This window comes from Balaenoptera ricei, chromosome X, assembly GCF_028023285.1.
Source record: "Balaenoptera ricei isolate mBalRic1 chromosome X, mBalRic1.hap2, whole genome shotgun sequence".
In the NCBI taxonomy this organism is placed as follows: domain Eukaryota; kingdom Metazoa; phylum Chordata; class Mammalia; order Artiodactyla; family Balaenopteridae; genus Balaenoptera; species Balaenoptera ricei.
The window spans coordinates 107,139,867-107,161,313 of NC_082660.1; the positions used below are offsets into that span (position 1 = coordinate 107,139,867).

The 21,447-nt window shown below is 41.3% G+C and overlaps 1 protein-coding gene across 2 annotated transcripts; it reads right to left on the reverse strand.

Moving 5' to 3' along the window:
- Positions 1-1,217: 1,217 nt before the first annotated feature.
- Positions 1,218-15,179, reverse strand: NKRF (NFKB repressing factor). 2 transcript variants are annotated; one of them, XM_059911444.1, is made up of 3 exons: positions 14,524-15,179; positions 5,239-5,360; positions 1,218-4,177 (listed from the first exon to the last, which is right to left on the reverse strand). In XM_059911444.1, the coding sequence occupies exons 1-3, from the start codon at positions 14,787-14,789 to the stop codon at positions 2,220-2,222; spliced, it is 2,346 nt and encodes a 781-aa protein (XP_059767427.1). In that variant the 5' UTR covers positions 14,790-15,179; the 3' UTR covers positions 1,218-2,219. The 2 variants fall into 2 exon arrangements, with proteins under 2 accessions (XP_059767427.1, XP_059767428.1); XM_059911445.1 differs by lacking the exon at positions 1,218-4,177 and adding an exon at positions 4,318-4,684 and having other exon boundaries at positions 14,524-14,990.
- Between the last annotated feature and the right edge of the window lie 6,268 nt (positions 15,180-21,447).

The following is a 21,447-nucleotide window of genomic DNA, read 5'->3' on the forward strand; positions in this document are numbered from 1 at the left end:
GCAAGGTTACTGGGTTAAAACGACTGCCATCTCAAAGAAAGGGAAAATACAAGAACCAACAAAAAGGGGACAAAATAGAACAGCAGGGTTTGTCAGCAGCTTATTTTTGCCAAACTCATTTCTCAACATTCTTTATTCTCAAGCAGAGTTAAATGACGTCACCCTAATTCCACATCTATACCAAGGCTGATCTAAGAAGTTAGGAAATTTGGACTCTCAAATCAAGAACCAAATATACACTTGGCCCCATTATTTCAGAGCTTAACTTTGACTATATTAATATTCTGTTCTATTGAACTTATATAGATAAACCAGATTTGTGTAACATTACCCTACTCCTCCAGCCCCCACATCATTTTGGGAAGAGGAAAGAAATGTAGAGAAATGAGTTTTCACACTCCTTAATCCCCAAAGCCACTCTTACCCAAGAGAGTTGAAGCCTGACTTTTCTAACACTAATTGAACCACAGCTTCTCAAAGTTGGCATGAGACTTGTAGGTAAAAAAAAAAAAAAAAAATCCTATAAAATCTATAAACTTTAGCTTAGTTCCCCTTGCCACTGTTGTTAAAACATTAAGTGCCAAAATAAAATGCACACCTCATTTCCCTTCCTACCAACATTAGGAAAGGCCATATACTGCAGGACAAAAAAGTTACTGGAAAGCAAACATCACTTACTGTGTTAAACACTGTAGGTGACTAAAAGTCACAGAGGTCCAGGCATAAAAGTTAATCCCTTTATATTTTTTAAATATTGATTTAACTACAATGGACAGCTTCTTAATGTAAAATATAAATAAGAGGGGAAAGGAAATTGTTCACTGTGGGCCAATTACATGTCAAGTTTGGTGCTAAATGTTTTAAGACACTGTAATCAACCTAATTGTTCTAAATATGAAGTCATTGGAAGTGTTTATCAATGTCAGTATTCATCTCTGAATATTAACACTTGATTTATCTGAGATACAAAAACAAAATCACGTAAAAGTAAACAGCCTGAGATTTGGTTGCAGCCAGCAGGTTGGTCCCCAGAGAAAACGTGATGGGTGGCTGACTGCCTGTTCCTATCTGCTAGGTCATTATGTTCATCCACATGTGCTCTAAGTGTTGAAATATTTTGTGCAAACGCCACTTCCCTTCTCCAAAGACCCAAAGTGTCGCTACCAGGCTGCTTCCCAGAAACAAGCACACCACCATTTTGATCAACTTTGGCTCCTTTTTATTCAGGAAGCATACACTAATCCTTTTTATACAGTTTTTTTTACATTCCAGAAATAAGCGAAAATAGCAGTTTTAAATATGTTACAAAGTTGGCTTTGGGGGCTAAATAAGCTTTTTGAGAGAGGGACCAGCCAACTAACCTTGTCAGCAAAGCACCAATGTATCTTCAGTCTTTTACCAAGCTCCACCACAGCTGTGGCCACCTTGGATGTGCTATACACCCAAATCATGTGAAAGCTATAACGGAGAGTTGCTGCGAGTCTCTCTGCAAGGCACCAAGAACAGACAGTTCCAGCTTCCTTTCTTCAGACTGAATCAAAGTTTTGGGAACTTTTCAATTGCTCTCTCAAGTAGTGCTCTCTCAGCATGAAGGCTAGAATTTGTTAACACTCATATATCACAAGATACAGTATATCACTTCCAATATTCTGGAAACCACATGGTAGAAGTTATAAATAAACGAACACTAAAATTACTTTAAGAAAGTTTTACATCATTTAGTTGGTAAGGACATTTACACGTACAGCACAACTTACTATTAAACATTCTATAACTGGCTTCACATAAAGATGAAAATAGGTAATACAAAATGACCTGACATTTTCAGTTAAGTCTGGAATTAAGACTGTAGTTTTATTGTAGTTAGTATCAACTTTACATATTGTTGCAAATTGCTGTGCTATGCCCTTTAAAATGGGAACTTCTTTCTCGGGGTGAAATTCCATTTGGATATGTGTTCTTGCTTTGTACAAACTACTAAAATCTGAGAGACACAGCAATATCAAAGACGCAAACAGTAACTGCACAATATTATCTGCTGGATTAAGTTAATACAAGTGGACAGAATTCTTCAAGTTCCAGTATCTAATAAAGCACTATATGAAATGAACAAGGTGAAACATCTTAAGAATGAATATACTCTGCAACCAGAACATGTAGCATTTCTCTTATTCACAAATCTGCCTCATTAGGCATTTACAAAATAAATTAGTAAGATCTCAATTTGCTTGAGGCATCACAAGCTCGTAATGCCCCACTTGGCCTTCCTGTTTGAGCTGGTCTAGTAAATCCTCCTTCCGTCTTTTTCTACCTACCACCAGGTACCTATCGTGGCCCACCCCATGAGACTTACTCTTAAGACCATACTTCTGGGCAATCTGATGTATTTGCTTCCGCTCATCGTTAGTCAGCTCTGTAGAGAAAGTTAAATCCGTGTGGCTCTCCGAGCGGGCGTAGTTTCTGATGATCTGTTCAATATCTCTCTTGGCAATTTTATTTACCCTCTCTACATCAAGACCAAGCCCTTCCCGCTTATGCTGCTCTTTGACAGAGATTGGCTCCCGAATGCCCTCACCAGATTTACCTAAACCACCACCCGTCCAACCCATCTTTCTCAGCAGCTGATTTCCAATGTTATCTTCTTTGATTTGTTGTTTGTAAGCCTCCTCTGCTGAGCGACCCTGAATTTCATTTCTTGAAATCACATCTTCAATAGCTCCTTTCTTCAAGTTGTTAATGACAGTTGGCTGGGTCTTTTTGAGGGTTTTCACAGCTTCCCCAGCAGCTTCATATTTGACAGTTTTCTTCACTCCAACTGCTTCTGCAATTACTTCACTCTCTAGAATCACCTTGCATTTCCATCGGAGTCCTGTCATTCTTTCATAGACATATTCAACTGTCATTCGATTAAACTGAGCTGTGTCGTTCAGCGTGCACACAGGATTTGAAGAATTCTCATAAACTACGAGATCCTTTATATCTTTCTTCTTCCCAGATCCCCTGGGTGAAGAGCCCGTTTGGCATTGTGAACTTTTGACAGATGGGTAAGTGGGCTGTGTTTTTTGAAGGATTTTCAAAGCCTCATCAGCAGCTGCATGTTTACTTGTTTTTTTGGTTCCATAACCTTCAGCTAAGCAGTGATCTTGCAAAAACACTCGACAACGCCATGTACGATTTGGCATCATCTCATATTTGTATTCAACAGACATTTTGTTGTATGAGGCAGAATTGTTAAGGATACCAATTGCATCATTTGCATTTTCTGTAAGGATAAAATTGGTCCAGTGTTTGGCAGAAGCATTAAAAATCGGCTGCCCAGAAGCATCTTTAGCCAGCACCACCAGCTCTTCTGGTGGTTTCAGAGCTGGAGGAAATTCGTATGAAGGCATGCCAATCTGACACACCACAAGGTCCTCACCAATTGTGTGTTTGAATTTCCGTCGGACAACCCTAACTTCAATAGGTTTCTGCAAGAGTTTTACAGCTAGCTCAGTAGCTCGATCCCTGGAACCATTCTTGCTGCCAGCATAACCTGTAGTTAAGTAGATATTTTGGCATCTAACTTCACAAGCATAACCATCTGTTAGAAGTTTTTTATTTTTGGGGATGTCAGCAGGAGGGATTTCTTTTAAAGGAGCGTATATATATTCAGGATTTGTCTTACATGCCTGAATACAACGAGTTAACATATATGTGTAATTAATTTTATCACATCCATAAGTCATCTCTGGATTAGAAAGGTTCTTCCAGATAGCTGCTGTTAATTTTTCAATAAAATACTGCTTCTCGGCTACCACTGACTCAGGAAATGTCTGTGATGGTGAAGGCTCAGGAGCTGACTGGCAGTTTGCCTGCTGTGATGTGCTGCTGGGGGCAGGGTTCCCACTGTCAAAATACATGTTGGCTGTTACAGGCTGGTCTTTTGTGAAAATAAATCCTGATGAATCACAATACTGAGAATTTCCATCTTGTATACTGAAAGAGTCTTGAGTATAATCTTGGTAGATGTCTCTTGGCATGCTGGCAAAATGTGTTTGTTCATTTACCTCTTTTGTTTGAGGGCCATAAGGATCTTCCTGTCTTTCATCTTTTGAACTACTAGCTACAAAATGTACAGGCTCAAAACGAGGTCTCACATGGAATTTGGAACCGGCTTGCTTTTTAGGAGGACTTTGACCTATAGAATGAGTGAAATTTACAATTCATTAAAAAAGGAATATTTCAAAAGAACCAAGCAGGAAAATAGTACCAACCATATTATTTTTGCAAACTATATTGTTGGTACAAGATACTTCCCATCACAAAAACTTCAGGTCATTTAGGTGAAGGGACTCAAATATCAATGTAAGATTCCAGCATAAGGAGGGACTGCTCCCTGTCTTTCCATGTGTAAGGGAAGAGACTTGATAGGAAATATGCCATTGACTCGAGTATGCAGGTCACCACCATGCATGACTGGTAGATGCTTCTGCATCTAATGAGTTAAAGCACAGGTGAAGTGTACCGAGCAAGAGGTTGTTCCACTACGATCTCATACCACCTGTACTGAAAAGCTCCCTTCTGAAGGACTGCAAACGGAACAGATGGCTCTAATGCAACAGAGATGACGAGCAGAGGCATTTACAAAGCCTCTCTTTTGTACCAGAAGTGACCGACTCTGTGATGGTGCTTTACACAGTTGTGACTAAAAAATCAAATAAATAAAAAAAAATTGTCAAAAGATCCCAAAGGTTTTCAACTTCAAAATCTTAGTTCTGACTTATTCTGCACAAAAAGGTGTTTGCTATATTTTATTTCTAGAACAAACAGCTGGAAACTAATGATTTATGGAGGATATCAAATTTAAAGCTATGGAAGAACTCTGTTGAGGCTATACCAGACACTAGAGCTTTCTCCCTATAACACTGTTTAGTAGAAAATTGGTCCACGTTGGACTCATCCAAGAGGATTTAGTTACTCAGATGCTCAAATGATCTAGAGTATAAGGTTGTTCTATTTAAAGGGAGGTTCGTTCCATGGCAAGGACTTCAAGGATAGCATTATAGTATGAGTTCAGTATTCTTAGTTTTCAGTTCTATTTAGCATCCTAAAAAAAAATGTATAAACTAAAAGTTAAAATTTTACATTTGTGTAAGATCCAAAGTTACCAATGTTATTTAAAATCATATACCACACTCATATCATTAAAAAAAGCCACACTTTCTTCAAATCCCACCTTCCAGAAATAAGTATACTCACCATCACATGTTGAGAGGTGACGTTTTTGACCTTTGGACAGCATCAGATCATATGAAGGCATCTCCCCAATATCAATACCTTCAGCCATTTGGAGAATTTTTTCCATCAAGCGTGGGCTGTATCTATTAAAATTAATATAATCTACAGTTAAAACAGATAAGAATGCAGTTTTTGAAAAAGTTTCTAGATGACCCGTCTTATAACTGCTCCCACAGGACTTTACCAACAGAGTGTCTTGGCTATAAAACTGAAGAATCTGCCATAAAATAGTTATGCATCAAATGAGTAATTATGTTACTATCATTAGAAGACATACAAACATAAAAATCAAAAAATTTAGGTGAAGACCTTATCTTTAATTTGAACTAAAAGTATCCATATAAACTCATAATTTTTCTCTATCACATATGCATATTATATGTAAATAATTACATTAATATAGTTACAGAAGTACTAAGAGTGTTAATAAGAGATGGGTTGTGGGACTTCCCTGGTGGCGCAGTGGATAAGACTCTGCGCTCCCAATGCAGGGGGCCTGGGTTCGATCCCTGCTCAGGGAACTAGATCCCACACGCATGCCGCAACTAAGGAGTCCGAAACTAAGGAGCCCACGTGCTGCAACTAAGGAGTCCACCTGCTAAAACCAAGACCTGGTGCAACCAAATAAATAAATAAGTAAATAAATAAATAATACGGGATGGGTTGTTAACATCCAGATTGTGGTTTCTATCACTTCCCACCAAGAGGAATCAGAGTCCTGAGAGAAATGGTTGGATCCAAATCTGGGGCAAGAAATGTATAAGGTGAACCTGGGAGATATTTTTGTGCCTGGAAACAAGGAAGCTGTCAAAGATCTCAGAGGTTGTGTCAAATGGACTCAGAAGTGAGCCAACTTGAGTATCAGTAAGAATAACCACAGTGGATTGAAACACATCAAATATTTAAAAAATCCATTAGTTCATAATAATACTTTCAAACTCATTATTGGTCACCTTTGTAGGATGGTAGGGAATCAAATCATTAAAAACAGGTAATGTTAAAGAAAGCAAGCATTTATCTGGCATTTTCCTGTACAGACTGTACCTCAGAGAATCTAGAGAGTTGATGAGGAAAATCTCTTTTACAGAAGCATTCCAGCTAATAAATGAAGGAATGATAGATTACTACCATTTTGCGACCCATAATGCAACAATAAGTGATCATCAATGGCTGCTAAGCTTATCAGATGAAAAGTTGATGGGGAAGAACCTAGAAATAGACCCATACGAATGTGCTCAACTGTTGACAAAGCTGCAAAAGCAATCCAATGGTGGAAGGACAGCCTTTTCATCAAATGGTGCTGGACCAAGTGGGTATCCTTAAGCCAAACCAACAACCTCAACCTAAACCTCACACCTTACACAAAAATTAACTCGAAACACATCACAAACTGAAATGTAAAATGTGAAACTAAAAAGCTTTTACAAAAAACACAGGACAAAATCTTCAAGATCTAGGGCTAGGCAAAGAGTTCTTACACTTGACACCAAAAGCATGATCCATTAAAGAAAAAGTTAATAAAATGGACCTCACCAAAATTAAAAACTTTTGTTCTCAAAAGACCCCATGAAGAGGACGAAAAGACAAGCTACAGACTGCAAGAAAACATTTGCAAACCACACATTTGACAAAAGATTAGTATCTAGTATAAAGACCTCTCAAAATGCAACAGTAAGATATATACATATATATAATGTGCATATATGTGTACACATACATATAAATGAACAAAAGATATAAACAGAACATTTCACCAAAGAGGATATACAGATTGCAAATAAGCACACAAAAAGATGTTCAACATCATTAGCCACCAAAGAAATGCAATTTAAAACCACAACGAGATATCACTCCATACCTATCAGAGTGGCTAAAGTGAAAAATAGTGACAACACTAAATGCCGACAAGGATGCAGAAAAACTGGATCACCCATACATTGCTAGTGGGAATGTAAAATGGTATGACACTCTGGAAAACAACTTGGAAGTTTCTTATAAAATTAAACATGCAATTACCTCACAATCTTGCAACTGCACTTTTGGGCATTTATCTCAGAGAAATAAAAGCTTATGTTTACACAAAAAACTGTACACAAATGTTCAAAACAGCTTTATTTGTAACAGCCCAAAACTGCAATCAGCCCAGATGTCTTTCAACAGGTGGTTAAACTCTGGTACCACACACCACAGAACACTACTCAGCAATAAAAAGGAAAAAACTATTGATACACATAATATTGTGTATGAGTGGGAGGGAGATGGATGTGGTTATAAAAGGGCAACGTGAGGGATCCTTGTGGTACTGAAACTGTTCAATATCTTGATTGTGGTAGTGGATATGCAAACCTACACGTGATAAACTGTCTAGAATTAAACACACACAACACACACACACACACACACACACACACACACACACACACACACCCCAGTACTAGTAAAACTGGGGGAATCTGTGTAGAATCAGTGGATTGTAACAAGGTCATTATCCTGGTTATGATATGATACAATAACTCTGCAAAATGTTGTCACTGGGGGGAACTGGGTAAAGAGCACAGGGCATTGCTTTGTGTTATTTCCCTACAATTACAGGTGAATCTATAATTATTTCAATAAAAATTTCAATTAAAAAAAAGCTCGTGGAGAACTTTATAATCTTAGTATCACTAAAAATTGGACAACCAGACCTGTGTCCCTGATGTGATATGACAGGACAAAGATCTAAAAAGTGTTCTTGCCCACCAAATAATTGAACTCAAACCTAATCAAGCCCCTAACTCCTAGAAACATGTTAAACACCATCACAAGCATACAGCCAGCCAGGGACTTCCCTGGTGGTCCAGTGGGTAAGACTCCACGCTCCCAATGCAGGGGGCCCTAGTCGGGGAACTAGAGCCTGCATGCATGCCACAACTAAGAGCCTACATGCCGCAACTAAAGATCCCACATGCCGCAATGAAGATCCCACATGATGCAACTAAGAGCTGGTGCAGCCAAAATAAATAAATATTAAAAAAAAAATACAGCCAGCCAAATCCATAATGAAGGAAACACTATGTGACAGCCCATTTCTTCATCAAATAAACAGCATGAAATAAAGGGTGAGGGAATGGTTATAGGTTAAAGGAGACAGATCAACCAGATATGCGTGGACCTTGTTTGGATTGTGAATCAAACCAACTGTAAAAAGGTATCCTGAGACAAATGCAGAAAATTAAACATGGACTAGGCATTGGATGATTTTAAGAAACTATTGTTAATTTTGTTGAGTATGAATAATGGTATTATGAAAAATTACCTGGTACAGATATATACTAAAGTATTTGCAGGAGAAATGATGTCAAGATTTTCTTTAATATACTCTAGACTATCACCCACAAAAAAACTGGGGGCAAGATGAAATGAGAAGGGTAGCATGACAGACTTGATAATTGCTGAAGCTAAGTGATGGGCACATGGGTGTCCACTAAACTATTTTTGTGTGTTTGATTTTTCCATAATAAAAAGCTTTAAAACATACAATTTTTAAAAGGACTCCTTTATGAAGTAGATTGGAGCTTGACAGAATATCAATTTCCTGCAGAGAAACAAAAATATGGGCTCAAGTGAAGTTTCGGTTATCATGGGGATCTACTCACCCTTCCTACCTTCAGAGCCTTTCCCAGCCTACCAGGGACCACTGGACTGCCAGGGAATTCCCCAAGAAAGTTCTGAAAATGAGTGACTAGCACACCTCTACATGAATCGGTTCTGAACTTGAAGGAGGATAACATTTTCCATTTTCAACACAATAGGTTCCACACCCTTCAGATGTCTTTCCTTGCAAAGCAGAGAAGTGACATGGTGGCCTTCACTGACAGATTACCTGGAAGCCAGCCCAGTTGTAACCCACACTTCCCACTGATAACTGCTGCTGCTAACACCAGTATTTAAACGCCAAGAGTAATTTTATTTTTACTTACTCTTACCTAAATATCAAAAAACATTGCCTAAAACGTCATACATTGTATATATCACTTTCATTAAGATTTGGGAGTCCAATTTCCAAGGTGATGAAAACAAAAGATTATGAAAGTGAGATGAAGTCTACAAATCTTAAACTGGTATTGCCACTCTTGCTACCAAAATTGGTACTACAACCAACCCACTCACCTTGAATTCCAGTCAAAATTCTCCAGACCTTAAATTATAGCCTGATTCTAAATACGGTATACAACTGTAAATGGCATGTATGCCATACAGTGTGCATGAATGATGCATTTGGGGCCCACTCCATTCACATTCACTTTTTCTCTCAGGTTTCTTCCAGCGTTAGTAATGATTAAACCTACTTACTGTTCTCTATTCATTACATCTGCCACAAAATTCAACATCACCCATAGGCTATAAAAATAAACCTCTGGGCTTCCCTGGTGGCGCAGTGGTTGAGAATCTGCCTGCCAATGCAGGGGACACGGGTTCGAGCCCTGGTCTGGGAAGATCCCACATGCCGCGGAGCAACTAGGCCCGTGAGCCACAGCTACTGAGCCTGCGCGTCTGGAGCCTGTGCTCCGCAACAAGAGAGGCCGCGAGAGTGAGAGGCCCGTGCACTGCGATGAAGAGTGGCCCCCGCTTGCCGCAACTACAGAAAGCCCTCGCACAGAAACGAAGACCCAACACAGCCAAAAATAAATAAATAAAGGAGTTCCTTTTTAAAAAAATAAAAAAATAAAAAAAAAATAAACCTCTGTGTTAGTTGCCAACACAGTCATCTTCTCAGCCCTTTATTAGGAAGTCATAATACTGAAGAAGCCCAACCAGCTGAAAAAATAATGGAACAGACCGTATAGTGCCTAACACTTGACTATTCAAAGAACAATGCAAATATTAATCTTTGCATTAATCTTTACTATGAAGACCACTAGGATTTCAGTCTCCAGAGAGTAGCTACCCAGGGATAAAGAAGTGGTTCCACAAATTTGAAATAAGCCAAGGCAGTAAAGCTTTCATTACTCAGTTTTCCATAGTGTATTTTTTTTTTGTAGTGGATTTAAAAGGAACACCTTTACTCCAGAAATTTTAGAGAATCCACCAAGAAAAGCACCTACAAACCCAACCACTGATAACTTCACTAACATTTTGGGGTTTACTTTTTATTCCTTTTTCTATGCTTCCCATACCACGTCCCCCCACCACCGCAAAAAAAATCACTATCAGATCATCTATGTTGATTTGTAATCTGCTGGGGGCGGGTGTTGTTCTTCTTAATTTACTATGTCATAAACTTTCTCTCCATGTCATTACCACAGGAGTTTTAATGGCTATACAGTATTCTATCTTACGGTGGGACCATGATGTAAAGTGTCAGTAAGGCAAGTCTAATAGAGTAATTTTAAGATGCATGCATATTATGTAGTTAAGTCTGTTAATTCACCCATTTGGTTGTAAATGCTTAAAAAAGAAAACCAAAAAGCCCCAGCAGGTCTTTAAGGTTTCCAAAGATAGTTTACTATGTTCCAAGCTTTAGGAAATCACAACTGTCCCACCATACCTAGCATACAAAAAGATGATGTCTAATGGACAGACATCTGACTTCATGAATCTTACATTCTTGAAAAAAGACACGTGCATATAGGTGTATACTTATGATATACAATGGCACCTGAAATTTAATGAATATTCAGTAATAGATGCTTTCAATTTTTTTTAATTTATTAAACTGCTCTACTAGGTCCAAATAAAAAAGCTGAGGTTTGAAAACTAAGCAAAGATTAGGATTTTCAAGTATAAAATTATTTATGCAAAACTATTCTTAAGACTCCTAACATAGTCAGTGAATAACATAAAACCAAGATTACTGATACATCTTTTGAAAGCTCCCACTCACACTTCATTAGCTGGTGACTGATAAACTCTACCTACTATGTGCGAGGTTAGTTTCACAACATGAGCCCAGCCAGCATCTACCTTCCAAACACCAATTTCAATCAACAAGGAAGAGACAAATAATCAAGGTGGCAAAGCTGATTTCATTTTAGGGTATATTTTCTCTATTAATTAATATCTCATCAAAGGTAATTAGGCCAGGATTCTGCTTCTAATACTACTGATGAAGAATGACTGGAAAACTGAATGCTCCAGTTAACCAAACATTCTGCTTTATTAAATATACATACACTATTGACAATTTTAAGTAAAAACTGCAGAGGTCCCTAGGCATTCATATGAACAATTATGTCAGTGCTGTAGACGTAGTTGATTAGAAGACTGCACTAACTTTTCATTAGCCACAAGACGTATCTTAGAAATTGCCTACAGAAAACAATCTTAACAGGTTGTTTACTTTTATGAAGCAGACAAGAAAAAGTGAAGAGAAATAATTTCAGCTATTTGGGCTTCCTCATTGCCTAGCCTATGAGGGAAAAAATGATCAAAAAGCAGACTGGAAAACATTGCTTTATTTTATCCTATAAGGCAATGGTTCTTATAGTGTAGTCCCTGGATGAGCATTTTCTGATCAACAGTATTATCTGGGAATTAGTTAGAAATGCAAATTCTGGGGTCCCACCTCACACCTACTGAATCAGAAACTCTGGGAGTGGAGCCCAGCAATCTGTGTTTTAACAAGCCTAACAGGTGATTCTGATGCTTGCTTAAGTCTGAGAAACATGTTACAGATAGTCAAGAAGATATTCAAACTTGTTCTCTGACAATCACCACTATCACCAAAAAGAATGAAACATGGTTTGCTTCCCTGCACATTTGAGCTCCTCCTGGCTTGGTCTTATGATCAAGGAGTTTTCAAAGATGTCCTTGACCTAGGAGTTATTTCAGCCCCAGCTAAATCAGAACACAGAAAGTCCTGCAAGTGGGAAACAAAAGGCAAAGAGTTACCTTCTTGCTACTGTTTATAATCTGTTCTGTAAGTCAAGGGATGAGCCTTGAACAACAAATTAACAATTTTAGATTAGAATGGGCTGTGTCACCATGTACTCCACAGTTCCCTTGGGAGAAAAGAAGAGTCTTCTGTCACAGAAGAATAGACCAGAAAACAAGAGCCCTGCCAACATCGACATTAACAAGTACTGGAATACAGATTTTACCCACCTGAAGATGACAGCTAATATAAAGCCTGCCTAAAGTGGAAGACTGCACTTGGTCCCTAGATTCCAAGATTCTTTATTGCCTCTTCCATTTCTCCTATATCTAAGTTGTCAGGTACAATGCGAACATTACTCTTCAGTTAAGCTACTGGATAATGTTATAGCAATTCTTGTATTGATTGAATTGACTTAACTGCAATGCAACATGATGACAATACATGTGTTGATATAAACTATACACAAATGTGCCTGGGTGAGTGCATACACACAAATGCTCTGGATGCCTGAGCTTTTAACACTATCACTGGCCCTGTTTGTGTTTTTAATGCCCTAGTTATGCTCAAGGCTGCTGTTGTTCTTGGGATGAAATCCTGAGAGATAATAATGACTTCTGTCTGTTACTTGCTTTCACTCCTGGTCCATCCTTCCCTATAGCAGCTGTGTCTCAGTGGAAAGAGCATCGTAAGACTTGGGTCCCAGCCCCAACTATGGGACCTTGGAAAAGTCACTTAACTTCTTGGCTTCCATTGATTTAGCTGTAAAAATGAGACACCACTCAATTTCTAAGGTTGTTGTATTAAATGAGATACATAAATATTTTAAGTATTTTGTACATTACAAAGCTGTATTCATCTGTTCATGCCACACATATTTACTGAGCAGCTATTATGAAGAAGGCACTCTTCTAGGCACTGAGGATAAAGGTGTGAACAAGAAAGCAAAAACCCTTTCCCCAAAGGAGCTTACATTCTTGTGGGAAGGTAAGATTTATCATTAACACAAAGGATGGTTATTCTCCTCACCTATGTAACTTCTTTTTTTTAAGGATTCAGATTCCCCATGGCCTTCCGTGATATTAAGGAGATCTATGATTACAGGATAAAGGTACCTTTTCTACTGCCAGAACAATATTGTTAAGTGAAGGTCAATTAGATTTATCTGACTTGATTAATTACTGAGGCTTCCCCAGTTGTAACCAGTTCCTCCAGTGAAATAATCATTCTCTCTGGAGGCAGAAATTACACTAACCTAGAGAAGATAGAAAAAAACACATTTGTGTTATGAAAGCAGAACAAAGTATCACGCTGGATGCTATGTTCAACAATTAAGCACTAACAGTAGACAATCCTATTTATCTATATCTGTTACGGTCATTCCTGAAACTGAACTGGCTGAATTTGATCTGATCATTTTCCAGAATTTCCCATCCTTCCTAATAAAAAATTCACCGTGAGGCAAGAGTGTCAAAAAAAGAAGGCTCTTAGTCTATCAAAGGAATGATTAGTCTAGTATAGGGCCTGTTTGAGGGTTCTGTAGGACAGTGGTCCAAGTAGTCTGTTGAGGAAAAAAAAAATGCGTTGGAACCATACCGCAGTCTCCATTGAATGCAAAGAGCTTTCAAAGAGGCCTATTCAGAACACGCACCAGGTTCTAGGAAAGGGGGGGAGGGGACACATACCTAAACCCTCACCCAGAGGCCAAATGTTAATCCTTCTGATGACAATTAAGGTGAATGAGGGCAATCCTTTTTTACAGTAGATATATCCATTTCTTTGTTTGCGTCCAGACACATTATGCGCAAATCTACAAGAAAGGCGGGCCCTGCAGCTGAGAGACCTCACACAAACCGCCTCCCCAGAATAAGCCAGTACAAACCAGCTGCGGGGCTGGTGTTGTTTAATTTAACGGGGATGGAAAGGGAGGCCAGTCAGGAGGAGACTAGAATTAGAACCAAAGAGTTACCCTCCCCTCCCCCCACAGACCCTCGAAGCCCCGACTGTCGAATATTCTCTGCGGATACCGCATCCCTGGAAGGTCCTACGCAGGTCCGAGGTTCTATTCGTCATTTCCCACGCCCTCCAAAAACACCATCACAATGACCACCTCTCAACAATCCTCTCCCAGGCGCTTCTTTATCTCCATCCCTGGTCCTGGAGGGGCCGCTCCCGCGATCCCCGCACCCTTCTAGCTGTTATGTCATCCCCTGCCACCTAGCTCGGCCAACCCCGCCAGGCCAACAGTGAGCCCTCTGGAGTCCTCCAGCACCTCCAAATCTCCAGTCTCTAAGCCCTCATCCATACCCGCCCCCCCGTCCCTATCCCGACCCTCATCGCCGATTCCCCCCCGACCCGGGTCCCTAACCCGACCCTCACACCTTCCTCACCTGCAGCCCAGGAAAACGTGGTTGGTCCAGGCAGCGGAGAGCGCGAGGAGCTGGTCTAGGGCAGCCCCGGGATAGCTGTGCAGGTGCCGACAGATGAAGCTGCGCCGCAGAGCCCACTGCCAGTCACTTTCGTGGCTATAGCGCCACTGCTCCAGCACTGGCTCGGGCGGGGGCGGCGGGAGGGGCGGCAGCGGCGGCGGCGGGAGGGGGGGCAGCGGCGGCGGCGACAGGAAGTCGCCCCCCAACAGCAGACGTCCGCCAGCCATCTTCTCCGCCCCCAAGCAGGGACCCCAGGAATGAAGCAAACTCGCTACCAGGAGCGAGCGGGAACGGGGGTCGGTGGGAGGGGCCGGGTGAGGAGGGGCGCGCCGAGGCGCGAAGACCAACTCTCAGGGGACTGGAGTGTGTGCGTGACGGGCGACCGCTGAAAAGGCGAGCACGAGCTCGCGTCCCGGCAACCCGGGAGCACGCCCGCTGCACTCCTCCAACTCGTGGAGGAGCAGGAGGAGGGCACTCGCCGCAGTCACACGCGCGCCGGGGAGGCCGAGCCAGGCCCCGCGCTCCGCACCTCCGGCTACCCGCAGACTCACGCACTGCACTGGGAAGGAAAAAAAAAAAAAAAAAGACACCAGCACGCTTTCCTCCCCTTCCTCTAGTCTACCTACCCGCGTGCAGCCCCGAGGTTGTGAGGCCAGTGCGCTTGCGCCGCGGCTGTTCCCTAACTTCGAAATCCCGTCACTGAGTCTCGCGCGACGTAAGTTTTTTTCCCTTTTCTGACGACTCCGGGCCTTTGACGCACTATGGTAACAAGCGGGGGGCGGGGCTCCGGGAAGGGGATTTTTGGAAGGTTCTCTGAGGCTTGGGAACCTTGTTCTGTTAAGTCCCTGGAAGGCTCCCACAGGTGATTCTTGGCAGCAGTAGCTCGCCTGACGCTTTTCCCTGGGTTTCTGACAGTGGGACCGTGTACTTTGGGAGGGACTTGGGTTTGAAATGTATTTTACCCTTTTTATTTTTTTAAATGTCAGCTCTCCGAAGCGCCTTTTCTTCAGAGGATTAGCTTTGTATTTTACTGTGAAGTAGTACTAAAAACGAAACACTTAGAAAATCATCCACAGCGCCACTTCCCTAGTCAACCACTTTTATCATCCATACTGCATCCCAATTGCTGACAAGCATCGTGTTTACACAGTAGTGATCACGATTTCAAATAATTCTGTATTAACTGTATCAATTTAAAACGTGCAGAATATTACAAAATGCAAAAGGGGCCCCCAAAAGAGGGTTAAAAGCTGCACAGCAGCAAATGGCTCAATCACTCTGTAGGCAAACGTTATTACTAGACCCGTGGTTCTGCTCCAGCTCGATCCCTCAATCCCTGTCTGCCAATCTGTGCTATGAAAGTAGTTAATGAGTGTCTGTCAGCGGGAATTTGCACAGCACCTACTGTGTGCTCAGTATAGTCAATACAAAGGAAAAAGAAACTGGGTTTTCTCTGTTGTCCTGGAACTGATTACAGTGTTAGTGGGGAGAAATAGTCCTGCACAGAACTCAGTGTCCCACGGCAGCAGGACCGTTGGATAAGGTAGCTTTGACCCGCTGTCCCCTTTTGTTTAATGATGTATTTCTCATTATGTGACACATTTATGTGTAGGGGTGTGTTGGACTGAGAGGAGCAAATTACAGCATTGTTCACACTGTTTCATAATGATCTATTTCCATGCCTGTCTCTCCCATTACACAGGGAGTGCTGTCTTTGACTCTGATAGGCATTCATGTTTATTGAAATAACGACAGTCTTTGAACCATCAAATCAAAGAACATGATACCAGAAAGGAAGCTTAGAGACCATAAACTCAAATCATCATTGCATGAGTGAGAAAAATAAGGCCAGAGAGGTGTAGTGATAGCTGAAGACTGTAGAGACCATTCCCGGCAAAGCTGAGATCAGAATCTAGGTCACCTGATTCATCATCCAGTGCTCCCCCAGTCATTTGCCATTGCATTGCTCTGTTTTTTTCTTTCTTCGCAGTGTGTACCACCTTTTGAACTCTAAAAAAATTTGACTCCTCTCCACCCCCCGTGACAGCCCCATGAGAACAAGGAACGCATCTGTCTTGCTTTTAGCACCTACACCTGGCTCCTGTAGGAACTCCACAGGTATTTGTTGAATTAAATGAATGATTGAATGAATGAAGGCTCTTTCTGTTGTCCCAAACTTGTGAAATTCATTTTCTTGGGGCCTACATTTTAAGCTGATTTGTAATTTTACAGTTAGATTAATTTCAGCCTAAAAGATGCCAACTTTCATCAAAATCAACATTGCAATCAATACACAGCTTTCGGGACTTCCCTGGTGGCGCAGTGGTTAAGAATCCGCCTGCCAATGCAGGGGACACGGGTTCGAGCCCTGGTCCGGGAAGATCCCACATGCCGCGGAGCAACTGAGTCACAACTACTGAGCCTGCGCTCTAGAGCCCACAAGCCACAACTACTGAGCCCGAGAGCCACAACTGCTGAAGCCTGCGTGCCTAGAGCCCGTGCTCTGCAACAAGAGAAGCCACCGCAATGAGAAGCCTGCGCACCGCAACAGAATAGCCCCCACTCGCCACAACTAGAGAAAGCCCGCGCGCAGCAACAAAGACCCAACACAGCCAAAAATAAATAAATAATAAATTAATTAATTAATTAAAAAAAAAAACTCAGTAAGATAAATAACCCAATTTAAAAATGGGGATAGGACTTGAATAGATATTTCTCCAAAGAACATATGCAAGTAGTCAATAAGTACATGAAAAGATACTCAACATCACTGGCTATGAGGTAAATGCAAATCAAAATCTCAGTGAGGTACCACCTCACACCCACTATGATGGCTATGATAAACAAAAAAGATAGACAATAACAAGGGTTGACAAGGATGTGGAGAAATTGGAACTCTCGCATATTGCTAGTAAAATGGTAAAGACACTTTGGCAAATAGTTTGGCAGTTCTTCAAAATGTTAAACATAGAGTTACCTATGACTGGATCATTCCACTCCTCCACTCCAAGTTTATACCCAAGAGAAATAAAAGCATACATCCACCCAAAAAAAAAAAAAAAAAAAAAGAAGTATAGATAATTATACTAAAAGACCATACTGTTAAAAAAAATACACAGCTTTCTTAGAAAAAGAGTTGAGAAAATAAAAATGCCTTCCTCTCAGCTTGGATGAAAATTCTTCCATCATACAGGAACAAATAATTCCAATCTGACTTGTGAATTTGGATTACAGAGTGAAAGGCAATGAAATTGATGTTAGAGGCCATTTGCTCTGGAACAGCCATAGCTGGAGTCCATTTGTAAATCCCGCTATGGAATAAGCAGTTTCATCTCTAGGAAACAAAACAAAAATTCCCATGATTCTCCATGACCTTTCCCTGGTAATCCTTCTGATCAAAAAAAGCCTTCAGCCAACCTATCTCAGCCTATTCCCTTCTCACAAGCCACAGATGTTTTCTCAGTGAGCAGGAATTGAAACCCCTAAGCAGAAGATTATTGGAATAATGGTTGAAGAGAGGTGTAGGAGGGGGCTCTGATAACAGCAGCCATTGCCATCCTAAAACAATCCAGAAACCTCCTGTAATCACCTGTCCTCCTCCCCTCCATCATCCTTCCCTGTTCTAACACAGGCTCCTGCCACTGTTTTTACATGAAACACACACACAGAGTCTGACAGCTCTGAGCTTCCTTCCCTGCCCTTTCCTGTGGGGAAGCCAGTGCATGATGAGAGGAGGGAAACCTGGAACCTGGCTAAGCACCACCCTCATAAACTATCCCAGAAATTAGATCACCAAAAGTTCTTGACCAGAGTATTCTGCACTACAATAGCCTCTTGAGGAATGGCTACTAAATGGATTAAAAGCAGTAGCTAGGAGCTGGCCAAATTCTGGTAATTTGAGCACCAAAGTTATTAAGGACAGTTATGAGCCACTGAAAAAATAGGAAGCCATAAGTCCACAGTGATACCAAGTAGATAAAGAAATAATGAGAGAGAAGGGAGGGCCTTTGCTTACAATAGAACACCATGTGCTGACTGGTAAATATGAAGGGAATGCTGGAGTTGGAAAATCATCATTTTGTAGATTGGTTCAGGCAAGAATTACCAATAGATGCTAAATCTAGGGGGAAATGTTTGATGAGGAGTAGGATATTTGCATGGACTTATACTTTCTCCTCACAGATTGTTTACTAGTAGCAAAGAAGGGGAAAAAACAGTGATTATATAGTGCAGAGATTGGGCAACACCTTGACCCAAAATGAGAACAGTCTATTTTTTAAATGGGACTTCAAAAATATCAATGTCATGGAAAGACAAAGAAAGGCTGTTTCAGATTAAAGGAGACTAAAGAAACAGGACACAATGGGTGATCCTAGAGCCAATCTTATATGGCAAGAAAAATTGCTGTAAAGTATACTATTCAATAGATTAAAGTAGTGTAACAATATTAAATTTACTGAAGTTGGTGACTGTGGCTATGTAAGAGAATATCCTTATTTTTAGGAAATACCCACTGGAATATTTAGGGGTAAAGGGCCATGATACATGTAAATTACCTTCAAATGGTTCAGAAAAAAATATTATGTATCTCTATCTATCTAGATACAGAGAGAGCCTGAGTATAAATGATAAAGCAAATGGGGCAAAATATTATCAGTTGGTGCATCTAGGTCAAGAGCATGTGGGTATACTTGGTATTATTCTTGTAACTTAATTTCAAAATTAAATGTTTCAGAAGTGCAATAGTTCCCTACATTGGTGAAGAATCTCAATCTAGCTATCTCTTAATCACTTTTTATTGTGTGTCCAGCACTTTCGTGGCCCTCTGGGGGGCTATAAAATGATGTTCCTACCCTTAGGAAGCTTAACGTCTCTTGAGGAACGAAGTCCCTCAAACGAGAAGCAGAGAAGATTATAAAATTTCAGCCAGGAGGTTAGAAAAGGAAGAAGAGATCAAGATAGGTGAATTCGGTCAAGAAGGACTTCAAGGAGAAGGCAGGCCTGAGCCTCAAAGGCAGGATTTAAATCAGTAGAGGATATTTCAGATAATGTCAACAAATAGTTTGCATAACTCAGGGAGAGGCCTGTGCAGAGACTGAATGGACTGGAATGGAAACAGCTATTAGGAAGTATTGGAAAATATGGTTGAGTAGATAAGATAGGGCCAGTCTGTAAGTTCCTCAAGAGCAGTGTCTAACTGATCTCATGCAAAGTATCCCCCATAGCAGAGGGCACTGGACCAAATCCACGGGTGGTGTCCAATACACCCTCATCATTTGGTTAAGAAAAAATAATTTCATTGAACCTAAAACCAAGATAAGAAGTTTGTCCCCAATCCTATACATAACAAATATACATATAATTTTTATAGGTATTGAGCTGAGGGCAGGGACTTTCTAAAGTCCAAGCCAAACAAGCTAAGAGATAGTACAGGACCTGGCTGGACATTGATGGAAGGTAGTAGGTCCAGGTGGCAAAGCCAACGTGAGGTATTAACTGTTCTAATGCAGAAGTCTTTCAAGAGGTGCCCTCATTTTAAAAGAATGGCCTTGCAAGAAAACTGTCCTTTTAGCAAAGGGATGAATCTCCCCGAGCGGGGGCGTTTTGAACACAAAAGGACACTGCTTAACCTCAGTGCTTACAACTGGAGCCCAGTTTGCTCAGCCTTTTTTTTTTTTTAAAGTCCTTGGTGCCCAGCATGGCGTTCAAGGCCTTTTTTTTAAAATTTTTTTTTATTTTTTAATGCTATTCTCGTCTGCTTACATTCTTTTTATGTATGTATGTATGTATGTATGTATGGCTGTGTTGGGTCTTCGTTTCTGTGCGAGGGCTTTCTCTAGTTGTGGCAAGCGGGGGCCACTCTTCATAGCGGTGCGGGGTCCACTCTTCATCGTGGTGCGCGGGCCTCTCACTATCGCGGCCTCTCGTTGCCAAGCACAGGCTCCAGACGCGCAGGCTCAGTAATTGTGGCTCACGGGCCGAGTTGCTCCGCGGCATGTGGGATCTTCCCAGACCAGGGCTCGAACCCGCGTCCCCTGCATTGGCAGGCAGACTCTCAACCACTGCGCCACCAGGGAAGCCCCTCAGCCTTTTTGAGGGTATTAGCGGCCTGGTTCTGTCCCTAGAAGTAGTTGGCCTTCTCACTGCTCAGCAGGGCCCCAGGAACTGGCTCTCAGAGCCCCAGCAGACCCTTGCCCCATCTATGCTCTAGCAAAACTATATGCAAATTTTAATCAAACCCATTTCCCCACTAACTTGCATTAAAACATCAGCCATTTGTCTTCATTTCTGATTTCTTTTGACCAGCCAGTCACTTTTTAAAAAAAATAAATTTATTATTTTTATTTTTGGCTGCGTTGGGTTTTCGTTGCTGTGCGCGGGCTTTCTCTACTTGCAGCGAGCGGGGGGCTACTCTTCATTGCGGTGAGCGGGCTTCTTATTGCGGTGACTTCTCTTGTCGCGGAGCATGGGCTCTAGGCACGTGGGCTTCAATAGTTGTGGCATGCAGGCTCAGTAGTTGTGGCGCACGGGCTTAGTTGCTCCGCGGCATGTGGGATCTTCCCGGACCAGGGCTCGAACCCGTGTCCCCTGCATTGGCAGCATTGGCAGGTGGAGTCTTAACCACTGTGCCACCAGGGAAGTCCCCAGCCAGTCACTTCTAACACCTTTAGGCTCGATGATGCATCAACAAGCACCAAAATGCATTAGAGGTGGGGTCAGCAAACTGTGGCCCACAGGCCAAATCCAGTCCATCTGCCTGTATTTCTATGACCCTCATGCTCAGAGTGGTCTTTACGTTTTAAGTGGTTGGAAAAAATCAAAATAATAATAATTCAGAACATGTGAAAATGAAACCCACGCGTGAAATTCAAATTTCAGTGTCTG